This window comes from Patiria miniata, unplaced genomic scaffold (genome assembly GCF_015706575.1).
Source record: "Patiria miniata isolate m_02_andy unplaced genomic scaffold, ASM1570657v1 HiC_scaffold_13, whole genome shotgun sequence".
Classification (NCBI taxonomy): Eukaryota; Metazoa; Echinodermata; class Asteroidea; order Valvatida; family Asterinidae; genus Patiria; species Patiria miniata.
In genome coordinates, this window is record NW_024037051.1 from 5,411,624 (window position 1) to 5,430,211 (window position 18,588).

Consider the following 18,588-nt stretch of genomic DNA (forward strand, 5'->3'; position numbering starts at 1 on the left):
AGTACCATTCAACAAGTCCCCCATGCAGGCTTCTGCTCTGGTTCTCACTGCCCGCACTGCATTTCGGGTCGTGCCCCTCTGCTGCCGTAGCACTGCATTTTCCGTGACAATTCTCTCACGCAGGTCATTAATGTCTTGAAGTAGAGATGTCAACCTTGTCTTTTAAATAAGGGTCAGGATTTTTTTTTCAGGACACACTGTATTTATAAAACACACGACTCACACAGTGAACTTTAGTATTAACAAAAAATGGAAAGAACAGTAACCAGTCACAAAAGATGAAATTCTTTGTCCAAAATTCTATACCTACCGGTATTTCTTTATTGCACATGTATACTTTTAGTTATTCGAAACAGTGAATTAACTCCATTTGTGCAAATTAAATTACCAATAAATATGCATATATTGATATCAGATACAATTATATTGACAAGTATTTTGCACACTGTATTAACCCAATAGCAGCATTACACTGTGTTTATTCAACACCTTAAATACGTTGTGGATACGAAGATGTACCTTCCTACTGGACAAGTAAACTCGCCATACTTTTACATGTACATGAAAGCCGTCCAGGTATATGTAAACACAAGATATGATCAACATTTCATAAAAACAATTGTATACCAGATGCACTATGTGCTTGTACACTTATAGATGGACTGAACATGTTATTATACAAATATTGATTGGCTCAGAGTGAAATGGGAGGAATATTATCGCAAGGTAAAATCTGGACTTTTACATTTCACGAGGCGAAGCCGAGTGAAATGGAAAAAGTCCAGATTTTATTGAAAAGGTAATGCATAAATTCTACAAACAACCCTCAGATATTGATGTTTTAAATTGCAAAAGAAATACATATTTGGTATCCAAAATATTTTTCAAATTTTATTGAATAAAGTATCTACAATTATTACAATACAGTAAATTCCAGAAAAGTTCTATGTGATATTATGTAGAAAAATCAACCATGCACATGACTGACAGTAAGTTATAGTATTCCTCTACTGGATATTATTTTCTAACTAGCAATGACAATTTTGGGAACTGCCAATGCAGGGCTGAAAGGTTTGAGATGGTACAAGTGCAAGAACAGTATCTTTGCAGTGTGCAAGTTCAAAGAACGCTCAGTATCTTTTTTGCAAACCTAATATCATTTCTGCTTAAAAAAGGAATGCAGTGTCCCTGAGGCGGCTTTGGTTTTGGGTTTCTTAGACCCTTCTGAGGATCTCGGGGACTTGCTTCTCCTCTTGACACCCCCAGCCCCTCCTTTTCCTGGCCCAGAGGGATTTTGTCCCAAGGTATTGTGGGTCGGACTACGCTGGCTGCTTGCAGCGCTGGCGGTTGCCACCCGCATTTCAGCCTGCAACTCCACGGCAAAGTGGTAATCAAGATGTTCCGGGTAGTCCCAGGGGGATACTGATTTGTTGCACTTGTCGCACACGATCATGTCAGAGGTCAAGCTGGTGTCAGAGGTGGGATTGAGAGAAGCTTTCGGTTGTTGCACTGATGGATTGCACATTAGTGACGGGCCCTGTTCGGCCATCACTGCTTGAGATGCACTACACTCGCTCATGCACAAAGGTTCAATTTTCTCCAGTGTTTGGTTCTCCATCAGCCCCTTCCCGTTTTCGGCAGCTGAACTCGTTCCACTGTGAAGTTTTGAATTGGTGTTGGTCGCACCGCCAAAACAACTGCCTTCCAAACCCACATTTTCCCTGTCGAAAACCTCGTTGTTTTCCCCACTGGTTCTGTTGACACCATGTGTTCTATAATCACCTTCTGTACCTTCTCTCACTGTCTGGGTATAGTTCCTGAAGAAAGGTTCCCTGTTCTTCTTGACATATCCCTTTTTTGGTCCTCTCCTGGGTGATTCTAACCGGGGCGTTCCATCACCGGTGTCCTTACAGTGCCCTTTGTCTTCAGCAACAGGACTACTGCTGTTGTTGGTGTCGTCCTTTCTTGGTGTGAAGAAGGCCTGGATCCCGTATTTCCTAGCAGCTGGGAGATCCTTGAAGTAAGGATGGAAAACCCTAGTTTTTAATTTTGGTAAACGTTCGGCAAAACTTGCAGGAACAGTTCAGCCACCAAGTTTCAAAGGCTCCCGCCCGAGGAGAGGCACTGAGCATTGCTCTTGGCCCAGCAGCATATACTTCAAATGTCAAACACTGTACATGGGTGACTCAATAGATAGTTGCCGGTCACAGAAAAATGTATACTCTGAACTTTCAGGTCATGATTAAGTACTAAGTGCTTCTACTTCTTTGTAATTCAAACAGGTTTACAAACATCCTTGATTCCTTATTTTAACCCAACCTTCCCAAATCCATCAAAATCCATCCCCCCATTTTGGGGATTTTGGTAGGCGACCCATGAGTACCAAGTCCATCAAAATCCACCTGTCGCAGTGGTGGTCTGGTGGTGGATTTCAGCGGATTTGGTCCTAAACCGTTATGTGAAGCAGGGTCAGTGATGGATTTTGCCGGACTTGGTCCAGTACAAAAGACTCTAGGGGGTTAAAACAAAACAAAAAACTGGAAGGCAGATTGAATAAATGGTAAATCCATACCTTGGAGCCAGAGGCCACATCAGACCCCTTCTGTTGGATGCCAGCCGAAGGCCTTGCCTTGCCAGGCTGGTCTAGGTCTGTATCCTCGTCATCTTCCGTGGCCGATGATGTGCAAGGTTGGTCCTCGCTCAGCCTGGCCACACTTGTCAGGAAGGTATCCAGGCGCTTGATGCCTGATTTCCCCGTCTGGATCTCACTGAACTTGGACGCCGATACGCCAAGGCTAGTGATTGCAGGCACCCTGAAAAAATGATCATCACATATCGACCCATAACATAACATATTGGCCAACAATGTTCAATAGGCTCATTGCATGCAAATGTCAGTATCTTTGTAAAATATAGACCCTTGTTGACACACAAAAGATGCATTTTGTTTAAAATTGCTAAGATAGAAGCCTTGTTTCAGAGGGTTGCAGATGCCCCCCCCCCCCAAAAAAATTTCCTTTGAAGTAAAACATGAAATACCTAGCTGAATACGAACTACAAAATAAAGGGAATTGAGGCAGCTGAAACACTTTCCTACCATGCTTCTTGCTGATTGCCAGCCATGTTTAGGCTCTGTATGACCATGAAGACATCCTTGGCTATGGTAGCGGCATCGATGTGATGCAAGGCACAGGAACGACTCAGGCTGGTGGGGGGATTGCAGTTCTGCTGTACGTGAACAGACAGCAACTTGGCCATGCGGTTATTCTGTGGGGAACAAAACCAGGATATTCAGCATAATGGTCAACTGGGGAATGCCTTTTGTACGATTTGGAATTGGTGTGTACTCAAGTCCATCACACGTCCATCGCAAGTCCGATCACAAGTAAATCACAAGGTCTTTCACGACTCTAGTCACAGGTAACGGTGGATGAACAATAACAACCCTTTGTCACATCTGAATAGCTTCAGACTTGACCTAGGACTGCATTACTTGTGGCTTGTGAGAACTTGTCAGGACTTATGATGAGCTCGACTACATCACCGGTTAAAACACTGGCATGGTCATGGTGTTTACGTTATTGGGCAAGACCAAAAGTCTGTCCTGAGCCCATCAGGCATTTATCTGCACTGATCTCTGGTCTCCTATGCATGGAACGAATAAGAGTATTTATTTCCCCCGTGAGATGGGGTTAAGATGCCAGCACTCATTTTTACTCCGAAATTTAGTAAAAGGTTTAGAGTATCTTTATGTGGTATCGTAACAGTGGATGAACAATAACAAAGCCCTTGTCACAGTTCACGTAGATTCTGACTTGACCTAGGACTGCATAACTTGTGGCTTGTGAGAACTTGTCAGGACTTGTGATGAGCTGGACTACATCACTAGTTCAAACCCTGACATAGTAACAGTGTTTACATAATTAGGCGAGACATAAACTCTGTCCTGAGCCAACTTAGCTCATCAGGCATTTATCCACACTGATCTCCAGTTTTCTATGCATGGAATGAATACATGTATTTGTTTCCCCTGTTGATGGGATTAAGATGCCATCTCAGTTTTGCAGCTAAATGCCAGTACCCATTTTTACTCCTAAATGTAGTAAAAGGTTTAGAGTATCTTTAAGGTCTGGATATTAAAAGTTTCTTCGTGATTTTGGAACTAGAGATGAAGCAGAAAGCATACCAAGTCTTGTTCCCGGACCAATCTCTCAGTCACCTCCTCAGCCAGCTGGCTGATCCAGTGCTTGACCTGAGTCACAAGCAAGAAATGAAATCACTACAAAATAGTTTGTTACCTCTGTAAGAGCTATTGGGTGCATTCAAGTAGCTCCCCCGGATCGACTTGGGTAAAAGCAGACAGGTTAGCCATGAGAGCCGGGCTAATCGAACGCTCAAACGTGGACCATCATGATCCACTTGTGAAGTCCATAGCCGTGGCTGTAGCCACTGACAAAATGCCCGTTTCGGACTGAGCCTTCCTTTGAGATTCACTGTTTTCCGTCAATCGCAAAAAGGAGTAAAGTCGGGCTGGAATTATGGCCTCTAAAGTCACAAAGATCTCAATAAATATTTATGTTTAGACTTCAAATAAAGTTGATTTTTTGGGTCCACTTGAGCTTATCTGCTGTCGGCCGCCATGTGAATCCGTTTTTTGGAATGAACAGTGCATGACGTATTAAACCACTGACTCTACTCCATGAGCAAGGTCTGTGGTGGCTGACCCGGGTGAGCCCTGAGAATGACATCAGAGCTAATAGAACGGCATGGGGCTGACCCGAGTCGACCAGGCTGAGGTAATCGAACACACCCAAAGCTTATTTGTTATGAAGGATATACAGAGGCAGCACATCAGGTGGCGAGTCAGCTTCTTAATAAAACAATAATAAAACTGATGGATACTGTCACAATTCCAATCGATTTTTCAAGTCCTTTTATGGAAATAGATACTATTTCTTTAGCTTTCTATAGAAAAGAATATAGCAGGGCACTTCATCAAGGATTAACCTGTGTGTTCACACAATGAAACTGAGTAAGCAAGTTGTTGTAAGTTACACTGTGGTGCTCCAATCTTTTCGTTTTTACATATTTTTTTAATAACTGAGTATCCATGAACTAAACTCTGATTCGCTAAAATGTAGAATGGTATAAAATGAACAGTACAGAAATAAATGACCAGGGTCTATCTTGTGAAAATCCAATGTACTTTAGAGAACACTCAAAATCAGTTAGCAATCAACACATTGGGCTTTTGGATGATCGGTTTTTGGCGATGTTCGTGGCACAAATAATATCAGGAAAAATGTTGACCTTGGGCTTCCTAATATGCTGTGACGTCATCAAACCGGAAGTTAGGTGTTATCAGTACACACACTAATACATTCATTGTCAATTTTGTACTGTCAGACATTGTGTTCACTTCACGATATGTATCTTCTCTGAACTAATTTCACGTTTGCACATTTAAACTGATGACGCCATCTTACCGGAAGTAACGTCTACATGTAAACAAAATGTAGACTGAAATTGATCCAACCCAAAATGAAGCATAATTTTTAAATTAAAACAAATGGTACCACTAGAAAAGACTGGATTTCTAGATTCTTCTTTTTTCTGTTCCGACGAAAAAATAATCACCACTGATCTGGGCAATGTGCAATGAAATAGTTGTCCACTCGATCACCCTGCGTTTGTAACTCTACAAATGCCAATCTCTAGTTTATTTTTATCCTTTCTTTTCTTTTGGATGTAAGTAGTGCATTCTAAAGGATGGCTGAGAATTATTTGACGCCTATTACCTTTTGTTTTGTGTCCAGTGCCATCTTCCCTCGGAAGTTCTTGCCACAGCCTACTGACTTGGGTAAAAGACGGGCTTTGATTGGTTCGTCATCTATGCCACGACAAAGACCATACAACCAGGCACTGGTGCAAACCCAAAAGCAACAAGAACTCAAAATCATTTACAGTGACTCTTTCAAAGAAGAACATGTGGTGTATGGCGAGTCAGCCTGTCAGGCCTGTATGCTGGGGGGGGGGGGGGGGGGGGGCGAGCCCCTCTGTGTGCCCATGAATTCAATTTTTTGGCTTTAAATTCAATTCATAAATACCTGGGACAGTCTACGCATTCCTATTAGCCGAGAGCGTGGGTGGTTTTAAACCGCTGGTAAAACACCGGTCAGTGTTTAACCCTTTCATGCCCACATTGTTTATTGACTTGGCTCTCCCCAGGACCAAATTGTTTGCTCAGTCATGCGGAAATCACTAGAGCGTGAAAAAAATGAGCACGAGTCGAAAACTCACTTTTTTCAACCCAGATTTTTACTGCCAAGGAGTGATTAAAATCATAGGTGTTGTGTGTAAAGTTTGTTCCTTGAACCTTACTCTTTTATGTGATGTAAAAATGAAGTCCATACGTGCAAATATAAGAAAGTTATGCCTTTTTGTTTATCTGGTCCCAATTATCAAACTGCAAGCCATTCCACCACATGACCCAATGGCACTCCATACCTCAAATTGTGCGTGGATACTTCTGAAGCACTTTTCTCATTTTTTTGTAATGGTAACACTATGAATAAACCACACCATTAGAAAGATCCGAAAACACTCTTTCAACTGGTATATAGTTGATGTATGGGCGGCCAAACATATCAACATGCTGTCTTTCTGAAAAGTAGTTAATATATCTGTGCTGAGGGTGTTTTGTGTGTGGTTTCCTGGTCGACTAAAGTCGCCCATGGGAACCAGCAGGGGGGTACTTCTTGTGGACAAAAGTCGCCCATGGGGAGGAAAGGGTTAAACAGCAATGTTTAAAACTGATTGCGAGCACCAGCGCTCCATGCCATATAAGCGCACTGCGTGCAGTACGCGCCGCATGCTCCGGCTTGAAAGCCACTGATATGATCTCTATATACGGAGAGGTTAAGCACATCAGACGCACTACACACACCATAGAAAAGTCCCGGACATGCAGTAAATGATAGAACAAAAGTGGAGAAGTTTGTTAACTTTGTGACTTTTTTATGGTTTTTACCCCAAAAAGGTACATGTATTTACCGTATGAATGGGGATAATAGTGTAATGGAGCAATTATATGTATACATGATGTTTGAAACCGGTTAGGCCAAAAAAAAGAATACTTCTGCTTCCGGTTACCCGACCGACCCTATTTTTAGGCTGCGACCCTAAAAAATTTATCGGCAATTCAAAAAAAAAAAAAAAAAAAAGATTGAATAATTAAAAATAAAATTTTGTTGTCTTTTCTGTCTTCACAAAATACCTCTCAACAACCCTTTTGCATCCAAAAATGCTTGTATTTATTTGTTTTCTTACTTACATTCGCTTTTTTTCAAAAGAAACTTCCGTTATTTTTACAAATTCGCTTCGCGATATAAACGATGTCCGTACGGTGACTATATCACGTGGCGACGACTGGTTCCCGCCGCGCCGCGCGCAGGGGCCAATTTAGAAGACATGATGAAAATGCGGTAACCAGTCCATAGCTATGCGATCGCGACTGGCGCGCTAGCAGTGCAGGCCACTGTCAACTGGTCGGATTCGACATCGTGAAAAATGCCAAGAAAACACCGATGGAGAAAGAACATTTTTGCAAGTTAATTTACAGAATTGATCTAGCGTGTCTGTGTACACGTATGTATTTTCTGTGTTCAAGAGTTCATTTTAAGATCGCACTACTCGTATTTGGAGTGATACATGCCGCGTGTTTCCCGAAATTTTTGACCGTGAAAACAGGTCTGTCGGCCCATGGCGGGCCGCTCGCCACACATGCTCGCATCACACACCTCGGAGTTTTGGCCAGCTCCCCGCGTCTTGACTAGCGTTGTGCATATGGTGCGAACGGCCTGAATTTTCCATTATTTTTTGAAATTATCCAATGTAAATATATTGACAATAATTAAAGGTAGGTTTTATTCACTTTTTGTTGCCATTTCGTGTATAGCTTTCGTAGTGCAATGGAAATAGTTAAGGCTAAAACTTCGCATATAATTGAATAACCCATTCAATCTGCATAAAAAAAGTTGGCAAAAAAAAAAACATTGCCGACCGACCGACCCTTTTTTTTGAAAGGCATGTAATCGGAAGCAGAACTATTTTTTTTTTGGCCTTAGGGGCCTGGCCAGCAAACTTGTATCCTCGATTCTGATTGGTCGATCCATGGCAACAACAGTGTGATACTATACTGTATTGCACGGTCCATATGGCACCCTGCGTATTGCGCTATTCCAAGATGTGAGCGACATTCCAGCTGCATGCGCTAAACTGCTAAAATGTTCGTGTAAAGTTTGCTTTTCAAGTTTGCTTGAAGATAAATTCGTTATCACGCTCGCACTCGTGGAACACGGAAATTGTGTTCGGCCGAGTGGTAAGTGGTACACAGACGCACTACATTATTCCGTGTTACACTCGCACTCACGGGATAACTTGTATTGTCTTAAAATAATCCTGCAAAATGAACCGAGTGTATCATGGACACAAACATAATTCTGCAAAATGTTGAAAACTGGCAGAAGCAAGAGATACAACCTATCGAAAATTGTAGAGTTTGACAACAAAACTTTGACAAAAGTTATTTACGCGGGAAGTAATTGTGTGATGACATTGCTAATGAGAGACTGACATATGGTCTAAACCATTTTTTTAATTTATGCTGAGACTTCTACTGTCTTTCTTGTTGATGAGCTGAGTATACCGCCCTCAACTGGTGCTGTTCGGAGCGGATAGGTTCCAGGCCTTACCCTGTTTTGTCGCCCACTTTAGCCTGGAGTTGTTTCTCCGTGTAGCGGCACAGGTCGCCCATGAACTCAATGCCCAGGTCGTCTGTCAGGCTCCGGCCCAGCTTCCCGCCTAAATTGCGACTGTGAGGTAACAAGACAAGAATTAGTCATGTTTAGTATTTTATTTTAACTGGTGAGGATGTGGTGTTGCATCGAGTCCCCGGGATAAAACAACAGGCAATTAGGATAGACTCGATATGAGCTCAGGAGCTTGAGAGACAATCAGGACACCTGTGCAGTCACAAGGTCCAATTCTATTGGCCTTAAAGGTTAAATGGAAAGTCGTGCTGATTACACTGACATTGTGTATAGCGGAAACGTTGTGCTTACTTTATTTTTCTGCATACATGTTGTTAAGCATTAGTCAGTAATTTAAGTTATTTAGGGCATTACGTAGATGCAAATTAAGGTAAAGGAAAGACAATAGCCCCTGGTCGTCCTACGTCGTCCCGCTTTTGTTGCAACAGACTTTTGTTCCCATACTGGAGATTCGCACTGATGTCCAAGCACGTTCCTAACCAGTGGAATGGACATTGGAATCTGTCGTCAGACTTAAAAGCCTTGGAATTTCGCCCTTCATCGGATTCTGAGCTTGAGTTTGCTGGGGTGTAGTCAAGGAACTCTCTCTCGGGTGGTGCCATGCCGCCTGACCGCTGGACTTCCTGAGTGTCTCTGACTTGGCCGTGCTTGGCCTGTTGCCGTCTGCACTGGGTACCCTTCCTTTCCACCATGGCTGCCGGACTGACCCCTGACTTGGCCCACCTTGGCTTCAGCCAGTGATTTGGTGCCGTTCCCACCGGCGCCACGCCCTTCAGCTATGGCCCTTCGCCGACTGGTCAGCTACTCTGAATGCTCCACTGATCCAGTCTACACCCATCTGTCAAGCTCCCGGTCTCGGAGGTGGCTGATCAAGATAAGTCCGATCATGACAAGAACTCTCTTGCAAGAACTCACTCGCTTGTACTTTGTAGGCATGGAGATCTTCTATCTTTTCTATTTTTTTTATAACCATGTTAAGGGGTTTCCATTTTTACAAAAATTTGGTCCAAGTTCTGGGGATTTCGAAAGACCAATTGTATACTGGTATGTGATCCCCACAACTTGGGAATCATAACTTTGAAATGGACGAAGGGTCTGTTAGCAGAAATCACCATCAGCCTAGAATCACCATGAATTTGGTTTCCGGGCCGTGGAGTTGCGCAACATGGAATGAAAGATTATTAGCCAGAATGTCTTTTGAAATACACTGCCGTCATCTTTTTCTCTTTTGATTTTTTGCTTAGCAGGGCAACTCTGAGCATGAACCCAAGCATAATAAGCATTTCACCAATTAGTTAATACCCTTTTTGCAGCTCAACTCACATTTTCTTGATAGGTAGCGTTTTGAAGAGCAGTTCGACACTCTGCTTGGGCACTGCTGTCTGTTGCTTGGGTTTATGCAGGCCACAGGCCAGCTTGGCCAACACCTGCAGAAATAAAGAGAAACAAGCAATTTATTTAAAATTGACTTTCACATATAAAGTTGTCAGATCCAATTTCTTTTTTTTTCAGTGAAAAATTTAGTATTCAAAATTCACTAACGCGGCCATTTATCGAAATCAAAAACCATTCACCAATGGTAAGTCCATAACTTTTTGGGACTGTGCGTACTTCAGGACTACATCTGAAGATATTTTGTTTCTTTTGCATTTTAAAACCAACTTTAAAAGGCTCACTTTAGATGCTTTTATGGGTATGTGTACATGTAGTTCGAATGATTTCACATAGAATCACCAATCTTCAAATTGGCCCAAATGACAACTGCTTTCTCCTGTCATGGATACTGCACACACTATTTCACTACTCTAGAAGGGTCACATGTCAAGTTTCTTAAAATAAATATGATATCATATATGTCACTCAAATACCGACAGATGACCAGGTCACCAAAACACCGAGTATTGCCCAGTGCATTAGATGGAAAGGATGCGAGTTGAAGTTCATGAATTAAATCATGTAACAATTTCATTTATGTTTTACAGAGCATAACATCAAAAACAAAAAGTTGTTGTGTTGCCCTCACCCAACCCACCCAAAAATGTGGAAAATATCGGTTGTTTTTTTTTAAACAAAACTTAAATAAACTTTAACCTTGCCATTACTGTTTCTTTGTAATGCCATAATTGTGCAATTTGTTACAAAATGTACATACCTAAATGGCAGTACAGTTTACCATATTTTGTACAGTGTGACTGAGGCCAAGGTCTGGGGCATGTGGTGTGATGTACTGCATACATCCAACTGTACGTTATATCCCATGCATGCACATGAACACAGTATAGTTGGCCTGTGCGGTACATGTAGCCTAAACGTTTCATGTCGAGAGGAACTGGTAACCGACAAGTGGCCATTCTTTCCATTTATTCGTCAATTAGAAGAAAGGTTAGGTATTCTTCAAATAGAAGAAAGAAACCCCCGACCGACCGACCGACCGACCCTCCTGATATTTTTCATGTGAGGACAACACAATTTTTTTGTTTGGCCTAATGTCACCCCTTTTTCATCTTTTGACTGCTTCCTTAACGATACGCCCTCAAGGATTCTTATGAGTGCAAGTGCCATTGGTTCCTCCCGTGTAACAAATTTGCTGTTTCCCTCCTTACAAGGGTCGACCCGTACCTGACTAGATTCTCTGATAAATAAGTCAGGGTACCGTGTCAAGCTTCCCACTGAGAACCACTGATGTTCTGGTCAGGTGGCTTGGGTCACAGCTCCATACCTTGTTATGTGAGATTCCAGCCGAGCAGTGGAACTTGGTCTGTTCAAGGACAGCGGCCCTCATTTCCTCAACAATGACGGAGGCGACAGCAAGCCGTTTGTTCTCAAGATCTGTCACTTGGTCTAGCCACTGGAATGTGCCTGTTCTCCTGGCATCTGGAAATGCATCATAAAGGGGTAAGTTCATAGGCAGGGATATTAACCCATACATTCTCAGACCCTTCAAACTCCATCATATTATTTCAGGGTATATTGCTGAACTAAGAAGGGTCTAGCTGACCATGTTATTATTTTGGGAATAACAGTGTGAGGAGCCAGTCTTCACTGCGTGAAAATGACCAGGTTGGGGGATGGCTATTTTTATGGATAGAGCTGAAGATTCCGGAAAGCACTCTAGGCACTGTATTGTTGATGTACCCTAACGTGGCGCGGCCCCCAACGTGGCGCACTTTGATTTTTCGCCTGTAGCGCCTAGCTAGAGCAAAAGTTGTAACTGAAATTTCACAGAAAGTGAAATTTCATCAAGTTCTAGACACTCCTGTTCGTAAATAGCGAGTTTATTTACCCGTTACAAAGTTAGAAGAAAAATTAATTTTGGCGTGATTTTCTAATTTTATTTTAAAGTGCAAAGTGAACCCTTGAAAATGCCCCGAAAAATAAGAAAATAATTTTCTGACAAACATCTCGCTGGGTATGTAAGTAGAGATAATAATGATTTATCAGAATTTGTCAAGTTTACAGAAATTCTTAAAATGTTAATTTGGAATTTTCCGAGATTTATTCAAGTGCGCAACGTTTGTGCCCAATTTCCGGACGCCACCGTTTTTGAATTTCGGATTAAATTTTTTGAAACTGAAATTGTTCACAGAGGTTAAATAGCAAGCATTGGTAAAAGTACCAGTATTTCACTGCATGAATTTAAGGTTTGTCAACAAAGAGGTTTGGCAACACTACACGAGGAAAGTTGGGTAAGCTTCGAAGTGCGCCACATTAGGGAACACGACTATAGCTGGCAAGCCTTAAGAACCTGTAAAATTTTAGTCGTAAGCAATATTCATCAGAGGGCAATTTCGCCGGTGACCAATTTTGTTAATGAAGAAAGTACTTTCTGTGTTTAGCAAATGTCCATGCTTAGAAGCCAGTGTTGTAGTCGCGTCCATCACAAGTCCCTACCCGCAAGTCCATCACAAGTCCCTGCAAGTCCATCACAAGTCCATCACAAGTCCTGCAGTCTCAAGTCAAGTCACTAGCTATTAAATTGAACTGTGACAAAAGCCATTCCTTTGCCATTGTTCATCCTGTTACTTGTGACTGGACTTACATTTGTGAAATAAAAGGGCTTTTGAAATGACTTGTGATGGACTCGACTAGACCGCTGTTAGAAGCTCCATGTTATCGGCCCTGCTGAGAGACCAAAATAAAACAAACTTTACCTTCTGCGGTGAGTGGTGCCGCGGACGGACCATTGCCCTCATTTTCCTCTCCGTTCCCTTCATCCTCTCCCTCGGAGGTCTCAAGCCCCGCCCCTTGCTGCCCGTCCCATCCAGCCACGTGTGTATTGGGCAGCATGTCCACGCTGACGGACTCCCCTCCCATCTCGGCCATGCGCGAGTGAACGGCCTCGGTCAGGTCAACGTAGGCCTCGTCGATACTGGCCCTCTCCACGCAGTTACTGAACTGGGTCAGGACGGTGATGACCTCTGCTCCTGCTTCTCGATACCTGGTGAAATTTACCCCATGGATGTGTGAAACAAATTGGCAAGTTTGTACATCCTGTGTTCATTTCATCCATGGACACATCAGGACAAACACAGCACATAAACACACATTGGGTCTGTGCCTTCAGGTACCTGGTTCCGATGCATAGCCTTCGGGCGATTCACAATGCAGCGCGCCACCAAGAGTTTGCCACGGAGAGTTCATTTTTCCCAGTGCACTGTGGGAGATGGTCGACAAATTCGCAGCACGAGACATTTGAAATTGTTAGTTTTTCCGGTCAGTAGTTTCGTAAGCGTATGATTCGAGGATCTGTTTGCCGTTTTCTTTTCTTCTTATCAATATGGTGTTTTTTGTAAGGCGGCAGAATGCTACGTTCCAATCCATAACATATTAGATCAACTTGTCTACTGACACTCATTCAAATGGGCCATGTTTTGTCGACTGTAAATTTGAAAGATGGACTCTCCATGGCAAACTCTTGGTGGCGCACTGCATTGTGAATCGCCCGAATTGGAACTGGGTACCCGAGTACCTGACCGCTGATGTCAGGAACCGGTTCCAGATTACAGGATCGAGTACATTTGTACCTGTAACCAACTTTACAAATTACTTAGTAACATCTCAGACAATGAAAAAGAAAAATTTTGAATGTCAAGTGTGGGGAATTATCAAAATGAAAACCAGGCTTCAAGGAAAACCAAAACAGATTTCACATTGAATTTATACATTTATATTGCGCAAATTTCATAAGAATTTGATCAAATGCGCATCACAATTATTATCCCTGTTCATCAGAAATGAGACCCTGCAGCAGCACCAGATCTGCGCAATATGGTCTCTACCATCACAGGTACCCATATCTACTCTGGGGTGGAGAGAGGCAAGCGTAGTAAAGTGCCTTGCCCAAGCCCACAAGCACATTGTCCCCTATCGGGGTTCGAACCTGTGTACCACGGCACACAAGTCGAACACCGTAACCACTGGACCACAGAACCCCACAACATTTATGCGCATCTCAACGCGAGACAGATAATGCTCGCGAAAGTTGCATTTTACACCGTAAACCTATAAAGTCCTTCAGACAACTTCCAGGACTTGAATTTCGGGGTTGGGTTTCTCTTAGGGGAACCCCTGTTTTACTTCAACTGGGTACCTAGTTCCCGCATTTCCCCATAAAGGCACATCACTACTTGTGATGGATTCGAGTACAACACTGCTTTGTTCTTGGACTTGAACTACCTGGTGAGGTCTGCTTTTCCTCGATTCACAGGGACCTGGACCAGTTGGATAGCCGGGCATTTCTCTTTGGCCAGGCCACCTCTCATTTGCCTTGTGACTCCGTGGGCCCTGGCCTCATAGCTGACAGCTATAATCCTGTGATAGTGATAAGAGATAGAGAACAAGAATCAAAATAAGACAACAATGTAGGCTGGAGTTACATCAACAACAAACAATTTCCACCGGAAATTTGTGAAAAAAATGGTGTGTGTTTAAGTTCTCTCTGGAAATAGGATGGAAACTAGACAAAGGGAATGTTCAAATTAGTTTTGCCAAGTCAATAACTTATAATACTAATAATACTAAGTGTAAATAATTTAAAAGGGCAGCAGCTGAGAAAAAGGAAGCAGGCAGGGATGAGAAACTGCTTTTTTTGTTATTTCACTTCATTAGGGATAACCTAACTTGTGATTTGACTTATAGAGACATACCAGTAGATAGGGCTAAGCATCGGAATTGGGTACCCAAGTACCCGACCGTCAATGTCGGAAACCGGTTCCAGATTATGGAATCAAGTACCTGTAACCATCTTTAGAAATTACTCAGTAACTTCTCAGAGAATGACAAAGGACGCTCTTCGAATGTCATTGATAGAGAATTTTTTTTAATGAAAAACAAAATGCGAAAAACAAAACCAATTCCTTGTTTACGATGCTCGTGTACATGTAGTTGCAATTTTTACCATAATGGTAAAGAGGTCACTGTACACATTTGTAACTTGCGCACTGGTGCACTGATATGGGGTAGTATTAGTACATGTACATGTATGCAGAACTTTATGAACAATCTGAATAGCAACTTCCGAGATTGACATTTTTGGGGTTCCTTTTTTTTTAAATTGGTACCTGGGTACCCGGTTTTTTTTCTCAATAGGGTACCCGGTTCCTGTACTAAATGCACACCCCTACCAGTAGTAACGTCATGCTCTGTTTACATGTGTGCTTTCCAATGGGAGTAGCGTTTTCAGATTGTCAATTCTTAATTACGAATTCATCTTAATTTCAGTTAATTATTACTCTTTAACTATCAATGTTCCTTTTGAATTTTTTAAGGATTAAATTCTCCTGAATGCATTACTCATCATTTTCCTTGTACATGTATGCAATGTGTAGTCCCTATTGTTTTATACAGAGCAAATGACCTTCACTGCCCACACACAAGTCACTGGTCTGAGTTTGGTACAACAAAGTTACTTAAGTGTTTTAATGTACTGTTACTCATGCATAGTCATCTTTCTGAGAATCAAGGAAACCAAGACGTTATGACTTAGTTTTCCCACTCTTAAGTATTTCTTATTTCAAAGACTTCCTGTTCCACCAGTATAGTACTGCCCTGTGAGCAGTTCCTCATTCCATTTCTATTGCAACCATTCAGTCCAATACAATCCAATCATGTAGTCAGTTTAATTCGTTCTGCTCATCCAGTCAGTTCACCCAGTTCTCCTTGTCCCAGTTCGCTTTAACCAGTTCAATCAATCAATGTGTATTAACATATTGTTGTGGAATAAACGGTCACGGTAAACACAGTCTTCAACAAAAGAATTGTGTATCGACTTATCCATTCCCCAACAGGAGCTTGGTTGGCTCTCATCCCCACCCAGTTTCCATACGAAAGCACACGGGTAAAACGCAGTCATCATTATGTTTTATGCCTATTAAAACTCTGTGACTACTAACCCTCCTCCTTGCCAGGTGTTGTATTGTACTACAGCACAGGGCTGGCCCTTCAGTGCTGGGTTCCTCCTCTGCTCCACTTGAACATAGAAGCAGTCCATGTCAATCAGAGTCACAATTCTCTCTGGCGATGGCATCCTTGTTGTTTATAAGGTGCTTCCAACGGCCTTACTATGTGTCCGAGAAAAACGGCATTTTGAGAAAATTGACTTTACTATTTGATTTTTGTGCCATTTTGTGATTCATGACTGGATTGGAAACTGGAAGAAAGTATGAATATAAGGATTGCTTTTTAATTCACTTCTTCGAATTTTGAGCATAAACGGTTGGACAGAGTTAGAAATATTGTACATTTTTTTCAGTTGAAGCAACAAAAGTACTCAAAATGTAAAGACGGGTGCTTAGCAACTATCCTGATCAGACTTTAGCTCTGTGATTGTGAATGCTGTAAAAGTGAGGAAATATGGGAATATGTACAGTCGGCCAGCTAGCTGTACATATGATGTACGTACTAAGATCAGTACTGTATACTTAGGTACACACACGCATATTTACGTTACATACCAAGTGTGGACATTCCCTTGGTTTCGTGTAGTTAAGAAAAACCAGTAAAAAAACTCATTTTTCTCAATCTGTGAAAAGCCTTTCAACCCAATTTTTTCTTTGATTCCCTTTAGTGTTTCTCTTCATTTTGCCACAGATAAACCTAACCCAAAAATGCCTCTAAACCTGTTTTCCTGAAATGGGGAAACACTGTGTGGACTTGCCCAAGACCACTCAACGTCTCCTCTACCTGGTTTATGTGGACCTCTTTTGTTCGGAAGTCCACACAGTGAATGTAATGCCTACCCACTAGTGATCTCTATTATACTAGAAATCAGTGTTGGACACGCACGATACACTGCAGACGAACGGGATCACGCACATACGTACGTACATCGTACAGCTAGCTGAACGACAGTACACGCATGAGGGTGCACTATACAGGAAGGATTAGCGCAAGGGCATTGTTCAGCTGGAACACGGTTGCAATTGAGTTATACACAGAAACTAATGCCAAGAAACATCCACAGTTGGCTGGAAATTACGCAAAAGCTGGACAACATATGCGGCAAATTCTGAATTTGTTATTAACAGGGTGAGTGTGTTTTGAAAGCATAAATCAACTATGCACACGGTCTGAATGTGAAAATACAATTGGTAAAAAGTCTTCACATTCTGAGTTAATTCTTAAAAAGTGTGGCCTCTAATTTACGGAGGTTAATTATGTAGTCCAGTAAATTGGTTACATTTTAATTATGGGGCTACAGTCATGTGGCGTGGGTTCGAGCCTAGGTCCAGACACTTGTGCCCTTAAGCAAGGCACTTAATCATTATTGAGCTTCAGTAATCCTTACCTTTAGGACACCTCTATTTTTACGAGTTCTGTTCAAAACTGACTTTTGCACAAATGATTGTCCAGTACCAAAGTGACTTTTGCAGGCTAAACGAAAAATTAGACATCTGAAAAAGGCAGCACTTTCTGATTAGCCTATAAAGAGGGCGAGTATGCTTCGAAAGCAAAAATAAACTACAAACTAAGCCTAAATGTGAAAATCAAAATTTGACAAAGTTTGACATGTTTTTGTACATGGTGAAGTGTGGCCTTTATTTACGGAGGTAAGCCCGGTTCATACTTCACGCAAAAGCGAAAGCGAAGCGAAATTCGTGACGTCAACAATACATTCGAAGCGCGTCCACCATTGTTGACGACATGAATTTCGCTTCGCTCATGCTTTCGCGTGAAGTATGAACCGGGTTTAAGTCCAGTAAATATATAGGCCACATTTATGGGGCTAGACTTAGGCCTAATTAATCGCTAACGGGGACCTCTAACAAGTAACATGTCTAACCTGGCCTAGCCCCCCCCCCCCCCCCCCCCCCCCCGTGTTTCTGGCCTAGAACTAGCTTGAGCAGGCCTAACTCCAGCTGACATGCTCCATATTCGTTACATGTGAATGAATATGGAGCATGTCAGCTGGTACATGGTAGACCCTAGCCCAGGTTGGACGAAGTCTTCATTGCAATGAGAAAGGGAGTCCACCAGGGCTAGGCATGCTAGGTAGACCCGTGAACGTGGCTTGTAAACTAGTCAGCTGGAGTTACTCAAGCTAGCCTAGAACCAACCAACCAAGTAAGGTAAGTGTAACTATGACTCTACAAATCGCCTTTTTTAACAGTCGTCATTTTTATTAATAATTGCGATTTCTCACCTAAGGTTTCGTTCGACGGGTCGGACGATAAGGCCACAAGCAGTGCACTATATCGATCAAGTTGTTTCGTTTTCGCGCATTATATACGTACGTACGTAGCGCCCTCTGTAGTCGTGT

The 18,588-nt window shown here is 42.3% G+C and overlaps 1 protein-coding gene across 1 annotated transcript; it reads right to left on the reverse strand.

Annotated features, from left to right (window-relative positions):
• Positions 1-284: 284 nt before the first annotated feature.
• On the reverse strand, positions 285-18,554 carry LOC119720850 (DNA polymerase eta-like). The gene is made up of 12 exons (XM_038190711.1): positions 18,473-18,554; positions 16,223-16,400; positions 14,508-14,642; positions 12,983-13,269; positions 11,551-11,705; positions 10,155-10,258; positions 8,754-8,873; positions 5,799-5,922; positions 4,187-4,252; positions 3,098-3,267; positions 2,573-2,813; positions 285-2,014 (listed from the first exon to the last, which is right to left on the reverse strand). The coding sequence occupies exons 2-12, from the start codon at positions 16,354-16,356 to the stop codon at positions 1,157-1,159; spliced, it is 2,394 nt and encodes a 797-aa protein (XP_038046639.1). The 5' UTR covers positions 16,357-16,400; positions 18,473-18,554; the 3' UTR covers positions 285-1,156.
• Positions 18,555-18,588: the final 34 nt, after the last annotated feature.

Bases quoted from the DNA above. Each gene is read 5' to 3' on its own strand.
- LOC119720850 (XM_038190711.1), bottom strand. From the start codon at position 16,356: ATGCCATCGCCAGAGAGAATTGTGACTCTGATTGACATGGACTGCTTC. The intron at 14,643-16,222 runs GTTAGTAGTCAC...TCACTATCACAG, and splicing joins AACACCTGGCAAGGAGGAGG to GATTATAGCTGTCAGCTATG. The intron at 2,814-3,097 runs GTAGGAAAGTGT...TCATTTTTTCAG, and splicing joins GGCAATCAGCAAGAAGCATG to GGTGCCTGCAATCACTAGCC.